The 19,365-nt window shown below is 40.3% G+C and overlaps 1 protein-coding gene across 3 annotated transcripts in view; it reads left to right on the top strand.

Moving 5' to 3' along the window:
• Positions 1-19,365, top strand: part of fcho2 (FCH and mu domain containing endocytic adaptor 2) — a 262,256-nt gene that overhangs the window by 198,667 nt on the left and 44,224 nt on the right. For all 3 annotated transcript variants that reach the window (XM_078564063.1, XM_078564079.1, XM_078564071.1), the window contains 3 exons: positions 3,925-4,404; positions 8,190-8,305; positions 15,503-15,632. In XM_078564063.1, coding sequence (XP_078420189.1) covers positions 3,925-4,404; positions 8,190-8,305; positions 15,503-15,632 — 726 coding nt within the window. The remainder of the gene's footprint in view (positions 1-3,924; positions 4,405-8,189; positions 8,306-15,502; positions 15,633-19,365) is intronic.

Raw genomic sequence — 19,365 nt, 5'->3', positions numbered from 1 at the left:
TCTATGTCTTGGCTGATTATATTATCTGGAGGCCGTCACCATCCTTCCATCTACAATGTACGCGCTGCAAACAAACCTTTTCAAATGGGATGTCTTCTTATGGCACTCCTTTGCTGATGGCTGAAGAGGCCAATCTTTGAGAGGCAGGTTTTGCCACAAGTGCCGAAAATGAGGCTACCAAGTGACATTATGGATTGTTGTTTCGGTATTGGCGTCTATTGCCAAGCTGCCATGATTGGACATCATGGTGGTACATGCCAGCCACAGCAGGTGTCACCATTTTCCTCTGCCATCAATTAGTGACTCTCAAGTGCAACAATCGATGTTTGCTTTGGGTGTCTTACTGATCGTATGGCTCCGAATACCTCACCATACAGAAAGCCCTTTGGTATGTGATTGTCTTCCATCCTATAAATGTGCCCGAGTCAACAAAGCTGTCTCTGTTTGATAAGTGTCAACAAACTAGGGTGCTCTGTCTTTGAGAGGACTGCTACATTTGTGATATCCTCCTACCAGTATATACCCATAATATGCTGCAGACAGCAAAGATGGAAATTGTTGAGTTTCTTTTGAAAGCTGTAAATCATTCATACAACAGGGTGCTGAGAACGCAGGCCATATAAACAGTCAGCTTCGTCCTAAGAGTCAGCTTGATGTTATTCCATGCACGTTTTGTGAGCCGGCCAAGGGTTGTTGCTGCTTTCCCTCTCCATGTATCTATTTCTGCATCAAGGGACAGATTTTCTGCACCCGTATATCCGAGGTAGCAGAATTTGCTAACCACTTCCAGCAAGGTGTTATTTAGTGTGATCATGGTTTTCTTGACGCTTATAGTACAAGCTACAAGTATGGGAGAGAGAGACCATGGGCACTATTTTGCCTTTGGTGGGCATGCGGGCCCCACCAGCTCGGCGGCAGGCGTACAGCCGGCCCCCGCCACCGAAACGGGGCCCAATTAAGGCCCACCCAGCGGCCTGCCCGACGGGAAGCGCTGTGCGCTTCCTGTGCAGGGGGGGAGGGATTCCCCAACTGTCAAAGTGCGCTCTTTCGCGCGTGCGTGCGAAAGAGCGCACTGCTCCCTGAGGCAAAGTCCTGTCTCAGGGATATTACTGACAGTCCAAAAAACTTTAAAAGTAGAAAAATTTAAAAATTATTAACATGTCCCCCTCATGTGACAATGTCACACGAGATGGGACATGTTAATAAATATCACATAAAATGTATTAAAGTTTTTAAAAACGGACATGAAACCTCATCCTGCCAGTGGATGAGGTTTCATGTATTATCAGAAGCTCGCTGGGCCTCCTGGCCTGCCCGCCAGCCTTAAGGTTGGATGGGCAGGTCTTTAATTATCTTAATGAGCCTGTCAATGGCCTTAATTGGCCATTGACAGGTCGGCAGGTGGACAGCTGATTTTGCTGTCCACCCGCCTTCCTAAAAATTTAAAGGGACCAAGATGACTTCGGGGGTTCCTCCCAATGTCATCCCGCGTCATTTGCCTGTCACGAGCGGGCCCAGCCCCCAAATCGCTGAGGGGAAAATTCAGGCCCATGAGTCTTTGTAGCTGAGTCTCCGTGTTGATGACTAGTGCAGCATCATCAGTGTAGAGTTCTCTGATCAGGCCGCAATGTGTTTTTGTCTTTGCTTTCAGCCTTGATAGATTGTAGAATTTGCCATCTGACTGAGTATGCAAGTAGATTCTTTTTATATCTGCAAGGAAGGCAACGGTCAGGTGTATGGAGAAGAAGATGCCAAACAGAGTGAGGGTTAGGACACGGCTCTGTTTCACTCCATTCTTCACTCTGAAATTATCAGAAGTTGAGTCATCAAACTGTACAGCGCAGTGCATGTTCCCTTGGAAGGAGCAGATGAGACTGAGGAGCTTTAGTGGACAGCCAATTTCCCCCGCATTCTTTCAGAATCCTGCTACGCTGACAGTGTCGAATGTCTTAGTGGGATCCCTGAAAGTAAAGCAACGAGTATACTCATTCCCTCCACTTCTCCTGTAGCTGGCCTATGGAGAAGATCATGTCCACAGTAAATCTGCTGGAACAGAGACCGCACTGTGCTTCTTGGTACACTCGATCTGTAGGTGGAGTTTTTTAAAAGTATGACCCTAGAAAAGGCCTTCCCTGTGACACTAAGGAGTAAGATGCCCCGTGTAGTTGTTGCAGTCTCCTCTGTCACTTTTTTGTATAGCGTGATAATTTTTGTATCAAGCATCTCCTGTGGAACAGAGCCTACTTTCCAGCAAAGAAGGAGAAAGCCATAAAGGTGTGGCAATAGATGGGACTTTCAGGGCTTGAGCAGTTTGGTTGGGATTCCATCTATGCCAGGTGTCTTTCTGTGTGCTAAGCAGTCTATGGCCTTCTCAAGCTCGAGTGATGAGGGTTCTTCATCTAAATCAGCCATGATAGGAAACTGCAGGAGAGCATTAAGCGTGGATTGGAAGATGTCAATCTCATAGGAGTACAGCTCACAGTAGTGTTCAGCCTAGTGGCACATCTGTTTACTTTTGTCAGTGAGTACTTCACCATCTGCAACTTCAGGGAAGCAACTTTGGTGATGGTAGGATGAAGCACCCTCTTGACCCCTTCATCTCTGCCATTGTCCCAGGCAGTTTGGATTTCTTGACATAAGTTTATCCAGTGTTTATTTGCACAGTATCTCCTTGACTTTTGCACGGCTGTCTTGGCTATTTTCAGGTTTGCAGTGTTTTAACTATTGGGTTTATGTTGTGCATCATGTAGGCATTGTTTGTTGCATCAATGATAGATGTCACCTCAGCTGAGTAGGTATCAAACCAGTTCTTCTTGTGTTCTGCATTTACCAAATAATGCTTCTGCTGCTTCACAGCTCATTAATATAGACAAAGGGACTTTGGAAACATAAACCTTTAGCATTAGCGAAAAGACTTCCAATTTCTTCACAGACTCATTTACAGTTTTCGATGAGTTGACTCCGCAATTTACATCTTGAATTGTCATCTTTTGAGGGAGGCATTTTACATTTAAAGTGAACCCACTGTGCAGCATTTTGGAGGGAAACTAAAAGCTAATTGATGCAATTAAGAAAAATGTTGCAGAACCTTTGGAAGAGTAGTCAAAAGTACAACACTTAGATACTCTTTTTACTTAGCCCCCACATTACTAAACTGTTTATTTTTATAGTGTGCAGAAGGTACTTGATCATAATTTTTACTTGGATTTTCTAGAAAGACTTATAAATTCAAATAAATAATTGGAAAACTAGAAGTGGTACACGGTGCTACATTTTTGCTATAGCGAGATTCTATTTCTCTTGATAGCACTTAACTAATCTGACACTTCAATCAATCTCAACAAAATAAGTTCAGAGTGGTCTGTCAGTGTAATATTGGAATATTAGAAGTAGAATGACATGGTAAGGACAGCCCTGGTTTTCATTTTTGTTTAATTTATTGACTTTCACTCTATTCTCAAGTTCTCAAATCATTCTCAAGTTATTGCACCATTTCTTCTTGTCATTTGTTATGATTAGTATTTTGAACTTTTAAAGGAATGCATTTTGCTGTGTAATTTTTCTGCTAGCTAACTGCCAAAGGTGTGAAATAATCATTTAATACCATTATATTCATTTAAATTGGATAACTGACATTAATAACTTGGCCTCTAAACCTTTGCCCAGCTTGTCGATGTGCTACAACTAATATTTTGATTTTATTGAATTTATGTATTTGTAAAAGTTTAAAAAAAATGTACCACTTATAAGCCTTCCATAAATTGTTTAGGCCTGAACTTTGTCCCCCTGCAGCCCACTTTTAGATTGCTTTGTCACAAAGGTTGTGAAAGCACCTCATTATAATTATGTATATGGTTAAATTAATATTACACACCTTTTTAATGCACATATTTCCCAAGCTTTCAATTTTTCCTTTTCCTTTAGCTGAAATAACATGGCATGAAGGGAACTCAACTTTCTCAAGTCCTATTTCACCATGGGGTGTAGAATATGAGTCCACAGTGAAGCACCAGCCAATCTGTGAGTCTAAGAATTCTAGTCCTGGCTCAGGTTTTAGTGTAGCGGCAATTTTAGAGGCCTTAAATGGTCCTTCTCATATTCCTACTTCACGGACCCAGTGGATTTCGTTTAATGATGAACTAAATCCAAGAAAACCTTTAAACTCAGAGCTGAAGGGACCACCACAAACTAAAACTTCACCAAACTCCAATCCTCCTGTGGCCTCTTTTCAAGTGTCGTCTTCCAGCAGCACTTTTGATGACCAAAGTGACCTTCAGAGTGATTTTACGGGCAACAAGAAATTACCTATTGAAGAGAATGACACTGGATCAGAATGCTTTTCCTTTCCTGCAGCTCAACCAGTGGATGTTAGTTTAACACCTATGGTTATTCGTTTAAATAATGGTATGGCAAGCATGATTTGTACAACACTGTGCTTAATATTCTGACTGTGAACATGTCTTTCATTAACAAAATGTCCTGTATTTTCAAATGAAATAGTTCAGAAATTTACTAGGTTTTGCTAGGTCAGGGATAGGGAACCTTTTTCTTATCATGGGCCATTCGCACATAGACAAAATCAGTCACGGACCACACACACAAAAAATCAACTTAATTGAGTTTTTTAGAGAGAATACAGAAACATTCAACTCACCCGCTGTTTTAATGCAATCGCTGAATTTGAATATTATATTGTTAAATATTATTATAGTTATTTGGCTGATACCTTTATCCAAAGCAAATTCATAACGAGGATAAATGCTATTCTGCAGGCGTTCCTGTCATTTTTTAGAAATCTTGCTGTGGGCTGCATGAAATTGAGCAACAGGCTGGATTCCCCATCCCTGCTGTAGGTGATCAAATTGTACACCTATGGAATCATCTCATACATATGTGATTACACGGACCATGCCAAGCTACTTCTATGTAATCTGTAAATCTTCCAATTTTAAAGCTGAATTATTAAGGACAGCATTCCATTTGTGACAATCAGTTGGTGTGATTTGCAAACAGTCTACCACCTTCAATTCTTATTGGTGTTATTTGGGGTCAGATAATGTACATGTATGTCTTATACTGACCATGAATTTGTAGTGGAAATTAGTTCATTTAAAGAACCAATAGTTTACAACTTGGAAGTTGAAAATCACATTATGTTCGTGTACCATTAAAATAGTGGAAGAAACGTGAGATAATAGAGGTGTAGTGATGATGCAATCGACTAACGTGTCACTTTATTTTTAGAATAAAGCTTTAAATCCAGAGAGACAGGTGGGATCCTGATTTTTCTAAAATAGTTGCAAGGGTCAGCAAAATGCATTTAGATGGTCACCATAAAAAAAATTTCAAAGAAAGGCAGACATACGATTCGCACTTCCTGTACAATTTAATTCAGCCAGGATGTTTGCTCATTGAAAGTGGGCCTGTAATGCTGGTACTGCAGGACATATCCTTTCAAGATTTTGGTTAAAGTATATTATTGTAGCTATAGGAAATTTGGATTGTCTAATTTGTTTTGTGACCTATAAGGGCTCAATTTGACTGGATATTAGAATCTGCACTTCCCTTATGAATTTTAAAAAGAAATAAATGCTATACCATGGAGGCACAGTGAGCTGGAATTTGTTGTGCCATATTCCATGTGAAGAAGACTCCATCTGACTAACTACTGATCAAAAGCTAGGCACAGTTGCCACATCTGGCTGCAGTCCCTGCACCAAAGCACTTTGAGAAGTTTTGATATGATAAGGCTGTATGTAAATTCAACTATCTATCAATTTCTTGAAAAGGAGAGGGCATCAATGTTGCACTCTCACACCTTTCAATGGCTGGTTCAGAAACACAGTGAACTTATATGAGATGGGGAGAAGCAATTGTTAAACTTGTAGCCAGATAACTACATTTTCTGGTGAAGGTTATTTAATTTTTCAAAGTAAGTGTTAGAATACCTTATGTAATTACTTTATGGGTTGAAAGGTTATGGGGCAAGGACGGGAAATTGGAGTTGAGGCCGAAATGAGATCAGCCATGATTGTAATGAATGACAGGTCAGGCTCGAGGGGCTTAATAGCCTACTCCTGCTCCCAGTTCTTATGTAATTTTTTTACACTCTAATTTCTTACTCCTAGGCCTGTGCTGGTTTGAAACCAGTAGCTACTAGTTGCATGTGATTAGCCCATTAGTCAGATACATATTTTTTTCATCCTCCCCAGAGTGGCTAGGCTAGGATTTGGAACTCTGGTGGATTTGGGCTTAGCTGTTCTCCTGACTTCTCTGATGGGGGAGTGTGTGGGTCTCAAGCCAGCTGAAGCACCCACTTTTAAAGTTTATTAAAAATCTATTTACCAAAATAATACTTAAAAATCTTGCTTGAGCTTGTTTTCGTATTTTTGTGTTGGAGAAGCCTTTACTTTGTAAATAACATTGATTTCTATTACGTGATGCTAGTTTTTCTTCTGTGATTAGGAGATACCAACAAAGCAAGCTAAATGACAGGGCAGTTATGGAGTTCAGATCCATTCATACAAAGACTGGGTAATGGTGGAGGGAGAAGTTATGAAAAACTTCCAGCCTACTGAAAGTCCTTTTCAATAAACAGAATAAAATAACTCTCAATATAAACAGCCATAAAACTGATTGCAACAATTGTTGCATAAGTACAAAATTAGAAAATGTAATTGAATGATATGAAGTTAAATTAAAATATTCAGGATAAATTATTTTAATATTTGCAGGTACCCACAAAACATTTGCAGTCAAACTAGTATCTTTATTGCAACAGTACTTCTTTAAATATGGGATTTCTGGTTATTCTTCCTTCAAAGACTTGAATAGAATCAAAACTTATCGCTCTGGAAACAACCAAATAAATCTGTCCATCCGTAAAAACAATTCTAGGAATATAAATACAAATTTTGGCCTTGTTACTTTTTATATTCATAGAATATGAAAGTCCAATTTGGAACTGCTTTCTCCTGAGTTGGAAAGACCGGCTTACATCTGACGGGCTCAATATTTTACAAGGAATAAATACTTTGTAACCTTGAAATCTGTCTGTTATAATTTCAGTAACTATCATCAAAGAAAACAGCTTCCCAACTACCAATTTTGTTCCATGACAAAAACCTTGTTTAGGATTCAAGTTTCCTAGCAATATTATAACTGCTCCTTACTTGCAGTGTCATGCCCATTGGATTTAGGTTGCATAGAAACTCTGGAGGATGTTATCATCATCTTTGTCTATAGAATCAATGCTGATGTATTCTTTTGATTCATCTGGCAGCTTTTCTAAAACCAGTTCATTCAAATCTAGTGAATCTTCATTTTTAGCATAAAGAATAGCTTTCAATTAATTAGTTGTAAGAAATAATTGCCCCGCTATTTTGCCACGCTTAACCAATTCCATCATCTTATCCATCCAATGCCATTTAATTCTTCCCATGCTATCCTCATCCCATTCCTTCCATTCCCCCCATGCCATCCCCGTCTAGCTCTTGCCATCTCCATCCTTCCCATCAATCCCACCCATTCCTCATGGAAACAGTCAGATCCCCTTACCTCAGCATTTCATGTTCTCCACCATCCCCCCACAATCTGCTGCAATCTTCCATACACCTATTTGCCTTCGCATGCACCAGGCACCAAATAAACCCACTATCAGACGCACCACTTAAACTGACCAATCGAAACAGTACTGAAGACAGAAACTGAGTATTATCATTGTAGGTACTTCATGATGGGGTAATTGTTTTGTTTAAATATGTTATGTGCTGCAAAATAAGCTATGAGTTACCATGATAATTCTGAACTTTGTGAGAGTCATGGACAGTCTATTTGTGAGTACATAGTTTTTGTTACTATTTTGTACTCTATAGTTTCTTGTTAATAGCAATTAGTTATGAATTTTGCAGACTAGCTTTGAATTACGCATTTGGTATGAGAGTTCTCATTACTCCAAGTGTAAGAGTCTTGATTTTAAAAAAATTATTTTAAACATCGAACTAGATTTAAACTCAAGTATATTGTGAAATGAATGCTGTATTCTTCACAATCTTGTTCACTGTATATGAAGGCATCCTTTAAAAATAGTAGAAATAACAATTGGGAAATGTGATCTTTTGCCATTTTGTCAACCAGTATTTCTCACAAAATTATTTTTTGCTTCTCTCAATCACCCCCTCCCTTTTTAGTAACACCCCCAGCAAGACCTACCACCCCTCTTAATACAAGTATGATTGTGCCACCACCACGTCCAGCTTCCAGACCAAAGCTTTCGGCGGGAAAACTAGGTGGAATTAATGAAATAGTAAGGCCCTTGTTTTTTATACTGCAAATCATTTTATCATAAATCGTTATTGCTGATATAAGTATTCTTCTAGAAGCATTTCCTATCTGGAATTAATAAAAAGTAATGTTTACAAGTTACTGTTAAAGCTGACTTTGTGCTAACTCTTGAGTACTGGCACAGATACCAGAATATAAGTTGTCTGTCCTGTTACATTTTTCAAATATTTGTATAGAGGATAAATAACTGCAACATAAAAGCAGTTCTGTACATTTTTATTTCTTCCTTATTCAACCTCCACATACAATGGAGGAAGAGTAACAACAGATAGACAGTTGCAAAGGTGGCAAAGAGGGAGCACAAACACAAAGTCACAGGTTACTTTTGTGAAAAGTTGAAAACAGATTCTAAACGACACTGTGCTGATAGAATCATAGAATGGTAATAGCACATAAGGCATGCCTATTTGAAAGTCTAGTTTTAGGTTGCAGTTTTGATCAAACTGGTTTTAGGATGCAATTTTGATTTTATTTGTTATTACCCTAATTTGAACTCGCCTGATGGTGCTAAAGCAGATGTCTGCTAGGACACGGACACTGATTAGAAATGACCTTCGTGGAGCCGAGTGGCAAATTGCAGGATGGCTCAGGGACTTAATGAGAAGGCGCACATGTTGTCAGACAAAGCACTAGATATCCTGGTGGAGGAGGTCCAGAGGATATAGGATGTCGTGTACCTGTAGAGAGGAAGGAGTCCAGCTCGCCATTCTGTTCCTCTCTTATGCAGCATCTTGCTCTCATTCCTCTTGAAGACCACGGGGGACCCCCTAGAAAAATGCCTATGATTAAGCACTCCCTTTCTGGTAGCTTCCAAAAGGTGGAGTAGCACAGCACACACTCGTTTTAGTTAAGCCCTCAAGAATTTCCAAAATAAATGTTGATGGAGTGCTGGTGAAGTCTTGAAAGGGAAAGTGTCCCAAAAGGTCTCCAGATATGTGTTGCAAAATAAATGTAATTTATTGTTCCTGACCATCACTTTAAAATCAACTGCTGTTGTATAGGTACTTTGTAAACTTCAATTCTTTTATCTTATTTACGTAATCATTGGAGAATGCTACGAATTTGTGCAGAGCAATTCATTGCTGAATCGTAGCTGAACCTGGAGTATGGGGGGGTACAGTTAACCTTTTTAAATTGCAGAGTTATGTTGCTAAATACAAGTTTATTAAATTATTCCTACATACTTTTTCTACCCAAATTAATGTTATTTGCATCTCTTGACAAAACATCTATTGACAACTTAATCATGCCATTATACCTTGGGGATAAGTAGTTGAATTCATTAGCACCAAGCTATTTAGATGGCCAAACTCTAAATTGCAAAGCAATAAAACAAAATCCAATTTACCCCAGAATATTGCATTTTTTTCCTATGCGAGTTTGCTACAATCAATTTTGCTGACTTACATGCATTGTGTTTTGTTGCAATTGTGAAGCCACAACTAAACCAAATTGCATGTGTGAAAGCATATCTTTCTCTGATGAGAATAGTTAAGAGAACTGAAAGATCCGGCATAAATTGAAGGTGATATTTATCAGACAATTCAATTTGTTAATTGTCCAAGAAGATTCTTATTGTTTGGAGAGATTATACATTGACATTACTGACCCATGACATTTGAAAACTTAAAAGGTAAGTTCACCCAAGGAAGAATTGAAAAGAAGACATCTGGTGAACCTATTTGGTTGAGAATGTCTAGTTTCCATCTCTAATTTCAGAAGGATAAGTTGCTGCAGAAAAATATCTAATGAAGTCAACAAAGTGACAAGTTTATTTTTACTGGAGCAAGAAAGGAGAAAAAGAGGAAACTTAATTAAATCATGTCAACACAACTTGCATTTATATAGCACCTTTAATGTAGTGAACCAAGGTGCTTCACAGGAACATAATCAAACAAAAAAGTGACTGAGTTAAAGAAAGAAATATTAGAACAAGTGACTAATAACTTGGTCAAAGAGAGAGATTTTAAGGGGCATCTTAAGGATAGAGGGAAAGGTGAGTTTTGGGTTGGGGATGGAATTCAGAGCTTAGGACCTAGATGGCTGAAGGAAGTGAGGGATGCACAAGAGGCTAGAATTGAAGGAAAGCAGAGGGCTGTAGGGCTAGAGCAAGTTACAGAGATGAGGAGGGGTGAGGCCCTGGAGAAATTCGAACATGAGGATGAGAATTTTAAAATCAAGGTGTTGATGAACTGTTGCAGGTGCTGTCCTTCAGATAAAAATTAAACCCAGGTCCCATTCGCCTGTTCCATGAATGTTAAGAGATCCCATGGCGCTATACAATTGATTAACATTATTTCAACCAACACCAAAAATTTTAAATTGTTAGTCATTTCATTACTGTCCTGGGATACGCTGTGCACAAAACAACAACTCTATATGTCTGCAGCAACAACCACTCACTTCAGTGGTTCATTTGTGTGAAATACTTTGCAACATTTCTGAGAGATATGGTGAGATGTTAAATAAATGCAAGTTTATACTCTGGGGAGATCCTTCCTCTTGATTGCCTTTTATGAGGTGTTTCAAATTTGCCTGTCTGATATGTTATGTAAATAATTACTAATATTATCCCATTTCTTTTAATCAACACGCATTCAGGATTATCAGTTCTACAAAGTCCAGGTGCATTATCTACTTTCACCTGTCTAGGTCGTGGCATTTGGTTTTTGGTGTGATGTGATCGTGCGAGTTTGCATGCAGGATGATGATTTCTTAATTTAAATATATAACAGCTGTGGAGAAGGCCACATGCTTATCATAGAGAGGGAGGCTACTGGAAATTTCTAAGATTAGCAAGGGATGGTGGCACGGATGCACTCTTTTCTCTTAGCTGAGGAAAACTTCATATAGGAATCTGTTTTGCTGCTTGGTTCATTAAAATAACAAGCCACTTTGTATTTGGCTGGAGAATTTGGAATTGACGTATTCAGTTTGGTAAGAAAGAATCCTATTTAGAATCTTTCCATCTAGCCAACTTGTAGACCAGATAGTTAATTTTTTTCCCTACTTCGAAACTCCTCAAAAGCAGCTAAACCCTTTACATTCCAATTAACAGCAGGAATAGGCTATGCAGCCTCTCCAGCCTGTTCTGCCATTCAGTGATATCATGACTGATCTACATGTCAACTCCATTTACCCACCTTAGCTTTATATCTCTTGTAGTCCTGACCTGATAACTATCTGCTGATCTCAATTTGGAAACCTCCAATTGTTGCAATATCTACAGCCTTTTGGGGAACAGAATTCCAGATTTTTATCACCCTTTGTGTGAAGCTGTATTTCCTGACTTTCATTCTACATGGTCTAGGTCAAATTTTAAGATTATATCCTCTTGCTCTTGATTCCCCATCAGAAATAGTTTCTCTATATCTCCCCCTTGGAATCCTTTTAACATTTTAAGCACCTTGATTACACCACCCTTCAATTAAAGTAGTCAGATCCAGGAATTATCTTGTCACGGTTTTTTGCTTATATCTTCCACATCAAACGCATGTGAATATAATTCTACTTTTCATTATTTGTTCCCCTTTTACATTATATTAACAAGTTAATTATGCAACTACAACTCCTACTACATGTCCCAATGCAATTCACAGACATTTGATCAAACAAAAAAATGGATGCTAAGCCGTAGAAGAAGAGTATATTCAAGGCTGAGGTAGACAGGTTTTTAATCAGTAAGGAAATCAAGGGCTACGGGGACAAGGTAGAAAAGTGAAGTTAAGGATTATCAGATCAGCCATGATTGCGTTGAATGGCGGAGCAGACTCGATGGGCCGAATGGCCTGCTTCTGCTCCTACATCTTATCCAGGCAGAATTTTTACTTAACAGAGCTACAGCAAGTGGGTCAGTCAAATGTCAGGGGAACCCACAATTCAGGATTCCCTACACACCATGGAGTTTGAACTCTACAGTGTGTCACTAACATCATTGATTGAGATTGGGGGGTGATAAGCGTATATTGATTGGATGTTAAATCGTACTCAAGTGTTGGGTATTAACTAGGGATTCACTTGTGCTCCTATATAGTAGTGGGGGGGGTGTCAGCGTGGCTCAGTTCATAGCACCCTCACCTTTGAATCAGAGGGTTGTGGGTTCGTGTCCCACTCCCGGAAACCAAGAACTGTGATTGTACTCGATAGAGTTGCAATCTGTGACTGTTGATAACTCGAAAGAATATATAGTAGTGGGTGGTCGAGGGGGTCATTGGGACTGACTGCCTGCCTCTTTTCTGCGGCTACATCGATGTTTGGATGTCCTTGGAAAAGGAGCATGCAGTGTTTGTTGGTATGCTTGAGACCTTTTGAAACTGGTGGGCACCATGGGCTACTGAAGTGCATCATCACCCAGGGAATGTTGTTTTCATTTGATTTATTAAATTTCCTTCAGCGTTTTGGGTTTTTGTTAGTGTATTAGTGGTGTCCTTTTCTAATGGGGCACTTAGTTCCTCTTGACTGACAACCTAAAAGATTGGTTCAAAAGAGGTATATATTGTATAATTATATATATGTGTATAAAATATTATAAATATAGAGAGAAAGAGAGTAGCAGACTGACACAGTGTTGTTTGCATTTGGAGGTGCATGTTTGTAATGTTGTGACTCTATAAATCAAACTTTTTAATTGTGTAAAGACTATGTTCTACTTCTAACCTTCAACTGGGTGGGGGATAGAAAGTGGTCGATCATTGAGGGGGAGGAAGGGGGCCGATTGGGGTTGGGTAGAGATGGGTTGATCAGTGGGAGGAAGGGGGGGTTGATGGGGGGAGGTGGGATTGGTGGGAGGTGGAACATTTGAGGCTTGTGGGATTGATGGTCTCGAAAGCAAAGATCGTGAGAGTTATTGGGGTGCCTGATCACAAAAGCTTCACAGACAGGCATCTGGATTCAGGAGGTAGGTGTGAAGGCACTTACCCCCCAAATCCTTGCCTTGAGGAAGTTGCCTGATTCACCTATGCTTGAAAGACAACAATTAAAGTTTAAACCTGCATGATCATAAGGCTCACAACATCATCATAATTAAAATTGCAACCTGCCTCCTTGGATCAGGTTGGTTGTCTCCACTCCACCTCCCCTCCCCCCCACCTGGAGTTAAAGCCAGAAATGGGTGGGTTGGAATCAAGTTTTTGTGTCGAAAAACAGATTTCTGAGACATTACCCCAAACCCGCCCAAGTTAAAATTCACTCCACTGAGATGACTAAAACCGTAGTCAACACAATATGTAGGTATAAGGAGGTAGTTAAAGAAGGGGAGGGTGAGTGATCTAGTGAGGGAATTCCAAAGATTACACCAAGACAACTGAAGTTACAGCTGCCAATGGTGGGATGAAGGGAGTGAGGGAGTGCGAGCACAAAACAGTCCAGAACTAAGGGACAATAGAATGTAGGATTTTCGGGCAAGTGGAGATTGGAGGTGGGCGAGGTCATGAAGATAGCTAAACACAAGAATGGGTGTTCTAAATTTGAGCCATTAGGAAAACTGAACCAATTTAGGTCAGTGTGCACATGATGTGCCAGTGGGATTTGGTGTCAGCTAGGATATGGACAGCAAATTTTTCAATTAGAGCTAAAGGACTAATGTCCTTTGGGCAAAGAAATCTGCTGTCCTTACCCAGTCTGGCCTACATGTGACTCCAGACCCACAGCAATGTGGTTGACTCTGAACTGTCCTGTAAATTGTTCAGTTCAAGGGCAATTAGGAATGGGCAACAAATGCTGGTTTTGCAAGTGTCACCCATAGCCCATGAAAGAATAAAGAAAAGATAATGAAAGCTGGGAGGAGATTATTGGAATAATCAAGTTTGAAAGTTACAAAGGCGTGAATGAAAGTTTCAGCAGCAGAGGTAAAGTTGGATGATTTTACCAAAGTGAAAGTAGGTGGTCTTTCTGGTGGTAAGGATATTGAGTTGGGGCTGCTAAGTCTGGTTCAGATTGATCCAGTGGCTGAAGAGGGTGGGGGGTGGAATCAAGGCAGCAGTATGAAATATGTGATGGAGGGTGAAAACAATAACTTTGGCCTTTTCCATTTTTAACTGGAAGAAATTGCACCTTGTGCAAGACCAAATGTTGGACGAGCAGTCTAACAGCACAAAGACAGTGCAGGGATCAAGAAATATGGTGGGGAGATAGAACTGCCTGTTCTCATCTACGTTGGGAGTGGATCATCTTCTGTAGGTCATTTCTCATTCCTCATTATGAAATGGAAATGTGTATTTAAAACCATGATTTTTTTAAAACTACTTTTGAATTATACTGTAATGGCATAAAATGAATTATTAGGAACGTAGGAGCAGGAGTAGGCCATTCAGCCCATCAAGCCTGCTCTGCTATTCAACTAGATCATGACTGATCTTCTACCTCAAAGCCATCTTCCTGCACTATCCCTGTATCACTGGATGTCATTGGTATCTGTTTGGGACATTAGATTTGCCCCACTCCAAATAACAGTGAACTTGTTGACTTGGTTCCCATCTGACAATCAGCCACTTTTGTTGATGGTCTGGAGGGCTATCAACACCTGTGAAAGAGTAGCCTAAAGTGATTAAACAACTTCAGAAATAGAAAGAAAATAGTTTAGGGGTTGGGGGGGTGCAAAAGAAGAGAGTTTTTCTTAAATAATTCGGCACATTAAGGTTGCATGTTCTGATTTTATCTCCCATTGTGGAGCCAATCCTCTAAGCTGTCTGTCGAAATGAGAATCTCCAATTTTTTTTGGATTCTTCTACTGAGCCTACAATTACATGCCAGGTATTGCCATCCATTCCATAAATTATATCTCCTTAAATCTGAAGGGAAACACAAGACGCAAGCGTTTTTTTAAAATATTTTTCTTCAAAAAAATGCAAATAATTTGATGTTCAACAATATAATATATTTTGTAATCTAACTTAAATATCAAATTGCCCTTTAGTGTACTGTATGAAACTAAGAAAATGAAACTCATGCTTTTTTCTTCACATTTTAAGTTAGTTGGATTTCTTTAATGATCTGTTTTTGCCTTTATGCAGATTTACTCAATTTACTATAAAATATAATACAACTTTGCCATTTGATGTCTAAGTTAGAGTTGGATTCTTACTAATATATTGTGCAATGATTTATATTTAGCTACAAAACTTGTATATGAGCAAACTGTGTTCATGCTGTTTTTTTCCAGTCCAGATCATTCAGTCCTACATCAATGTCATCTACCAGTCCACCTCCTGTAGCTCCACTGGCACGTGCAGAAAGTACATCCTCAATTGGGTCATCAGCTTCTTTAAGTACAGCAACAACGCCAACCGTTGGTAGGTACACATTAGAAGTCAGTTGGGTTTAAATTATTTTAGCTACCAACGTAATATAACTCAACAAGCAAATTGACCTAATGCATTGTTTCATGTCCTACTTGCTGTGAACATTAGCAGCAAATAACATCACAATTTCATTTAGGATTGATATGTTGAAAAATAATAGTAACATAAAAGTATATGGCAATGGCAGTCTTGAATAGCTTTGTACAACCAACTTGATAACTGTTATTTTATGTATCTATTCATAGCTATCAAATCTAATATTTTGTTTGCATTAAAGAAAAGTTGCCTACAAATCAGGTTTCAGTCCCAAAAATCAGTTGAATTCTTAAAAGCTAAGGACAAATTTGATTTTAAACTACACCAAATAATCTTAAAATCCTATTTGCAACTCTACATGTAACTTTTAAGTTATGAGTTACTTGTGATCATTCATAAAGAATATTCATGTCAATGTACCATCCATTTTCATGTGTTCATATATATCACAGAGAATTTTACATAAATGAACACCTAAAACTGCACACTGATTTCTTGCTGTATGTTGAAGGGTTACAAATTAAGTCTTAGAGAAACTCCATCTCTTGAACTGGAGTGGAGTGAGCCATAACCTCTTACCCAGTGCATATTTCCGATACATAGATGCTACGTTCGCCATCTTTGAATTTGCAGCCAAGTATAAGGATGTCCTTACACACCTTAATGCGATCCATCCTGTGCTCAAATTCACTTTTGAGATGGAGCAGTCTCATGCATTCCCTTTCCTGAATGTGCTAGTTCAGAAACTGGTGGGTCCTCCACTACTGTCTACTGCAAGCCTATCTTCACCGGTCAGTGCATGGTTGGGATTTGTATAGCTTCATGCACTATAAGATGGGTCTTATCAGCAATCCTGTTATTAGGGCCCGAGCCATTTGCTCACCTTACAAGCTTGACACAGAAATAGACCAAAGACATCTTGCAGGACAAAGGCTGTCCTGATCAGATCATAGTTCGCTGTGTACCATGCAAACTCACAAATGAGCCAAAGGTCTCCACTTCCAGACCCAAAAACTGCTGAGTCTGCATGAAATTACTCTGGAAAGGCAAATTATCTCAGAGATTTGAACAACTGGTTAAGTAAGCTGCTTCACATTGCTACTACGCAATGGTGCCACAAATATTATTTCCTACTAATAGGATGCAGCCATCGGTCTAAAAAGATATTCTGCCTAATTGAGTAACACCAGGTATGAATTCGAAGCAAGGTACATAGGCCATAAGTCCCAACAATTGGCTGATTGAGTCAAACAACATGTTCCTATCCTTTGTGATAGGCAGGGTACAGACTGTAGTCAACCAGCCCGTGCTTGCAAAACTCAAAAACAAAATGTCTACTGTGAGATATAATTCCACGATTGGACAGCACTTGCTTAACAATGCTGAGTGCTCTAATAGCTACAGTAACAACCAATATAATATAGTTAGTTGAGCTCGCAATGTGGCTCAGATTTGCTTGCTGAAAGCAACATATATTCATACACAGGGACCCGTACTCTGCAAACAAAAGAAATATATTCAAGCCTCGCACCTTTTTTGAATTACCTGGAAGCTTGGGGAGCCTTTACTTCCCTGTTGCTTTCTCCATGGCAGCGCCTCGACCAGAGTCAACTTGCCAAACAAGCAGCACCCTTTTCTCCTGTAGTATAAATTATAGTGACCGTTTGAAATATTGCATTCTTGCGTTTGTCCTGATGAGGGCAACACGAAAAGCTTCAGCAATGTGTCTCTCTTTTCAGCAGTATTCAAGTTTTGTACTACCAAGCGACTGTTTATAAACACCTTTTTTCAGGGCCAGGATTTTACATTCGGCGTGCGGGGGCGGGCCCGACACACCGGAACATAAATTGACGTGCGATGATGTCGGGCGTGCGTTCCGACGTCATTACACAGTCTTGCAATGTTTTGTTTGGCAGGCACGCGCCAGAGTCAGCTGCACGCCCGCTGATAATTGATAGACCTATTAAGGCCATTAAACAGGTAATTAACATGAATGTTACACTGCCTGTCCAACCTAACAGTTGGCGGGCAGGCGAAAAGGCTATTTTTTAGGAAACCTCATCCACGAGCGGGATGACGTTTCCTAAAGCTAATAATGATTATATAAAAACTTCTTCTGAAAAATAAAAACATGCCTCATCCCATGTGACACAGTCACATGAGAGAACATGTTTCATTAAATTTTTATTGCTTTTATTTATCTTTTTTTAAAAATGCTTAAGTCTCCCTGAGGCAATTCCGTGAAAGAGCGCTGGACCCGACTCCCCCTCCTCCCCCCGCCCACACAGGTAGTGCTTCGCTACCGCTCGCGTATTATACTGGGCGGGCCTTAATTGGCCCGCCTGCGTAAAATGGCAGTGTGGAGCCGATCGCGGGCGGTGGTCAGGTTCCTGACTGCTCCCGCCAAGCCTGCCCGGCGCAGGAAAAACTCAGGCAGGCCCAAATGTTTTCAGAGTCCTGTTATGAATTTTGAAGATGAAATCAACTTCCAGAAAATTGGCTTTGAATTGGTTACAGATCACAAATGAAAGTTGATTTTGTAGACTGTTGAGTACTACATGTCTAAAAGCTGGCACAAACTCAAACTGGTCAATCTGGGGAATCCCTCTGGGAAGTTCCCAGGCAAGGGCTTGCATGGCAATTGCCCAGAAGTGCACACCTCCTCTGGACAATTGCGCTCTGCTGGGAGCCATCCAAAAATGCGGTTTAAATCGCAAACTTTGGATGGTTCCACCAGAGTTATACCAATAGTTACTCAGAAAAGGTTTGAAGAATTAAAACCTCTTCTAACTTCTGAGTAACTATTGTAAAGACTCAGACTGCAAGGGACTCCCTGATACCCCCCGCCAAAGGACCCCCCCCAACCTCCCCCTGACCTCCGACACCCCCATCTCCCATAAGACCATAACATGTAGGAGTAGAAGTAGGCCATTCGGCCCATCGAGTCTGCTCCGCCATTCAGTGAGATCATGGCTGATCTGATAATCCTCAAGTGCACTTTCCTGCTTTTTCCGCTTAACCCTTGATTCCCTTACTGATTAAAAATCTGTCTAGCTCAGCCTTGAACATACTTAACGACCCAGCCTCTACAGCCCTTGCAGTAAAGAATTCCTTAGATTGACTACCCTCTGAGAGAAGAAATTCCTCCTCATCCCTGTCTTAAATGGGTGACCCCTTCACTCTGAGATTATGCCCTCTGGTTCTAGACTCTCCCACAAGGGGAAATTCTCAGTACCTACCCTGCCAAGCCCTGTAAGAATCTTATATGTTTCAATAAAGTTGCCCCTCATTCTTCTAAACTCCAATGAGTACAGGCCCAACCTACTCGACTTCTCCTCATAAGAAAATCCCTCCATACCCAGGATCAACCTAATGAACCTTCTCTGAACTGCCTCGAATGCCAGTACATCTTTCCTTAAAAACCCAACCTCTAACACCCCCAAACTGCCAACACCCCCTACGCCTCCCCCCAACCTCTGACCCCAACCTACCTTCCGAGCTCCAATGCCCCCCTACCTCCCTGGACCTCCAATCCCCCACTCCCTGGACCTCCGACACCCTCCACTCCATCCCCTGCCTGACTGACCTCTGCCCCTGACCTCAGACCCCTCCATCCCCCCACTCTCCAGGGACTTCCAACCTACTCTGTGACCACAGATCCTCCTCCAAACCCCTTGGACCTTCGACG

The sequence above is a fragment of the Cetorhinus maximus genome, chromosome 2, assembly GCF_964194155.1.
Source record: "Cetorhinus maximus chromosome 2, sCetMax3.hap1.1, whole genome shotgun sequence".
NCBI lineage: Eukaryota > Metazoa > Chordata > Chondrichthyes > Lamniformes > Cetorhinidae > Cetorhinus > Cetorhinus maximus.
The sequence above is the reverse complement of the archived record's forward strand: the minus strand, read 5'-3'. Positions and strand labels throughout refer to the sequence as shown.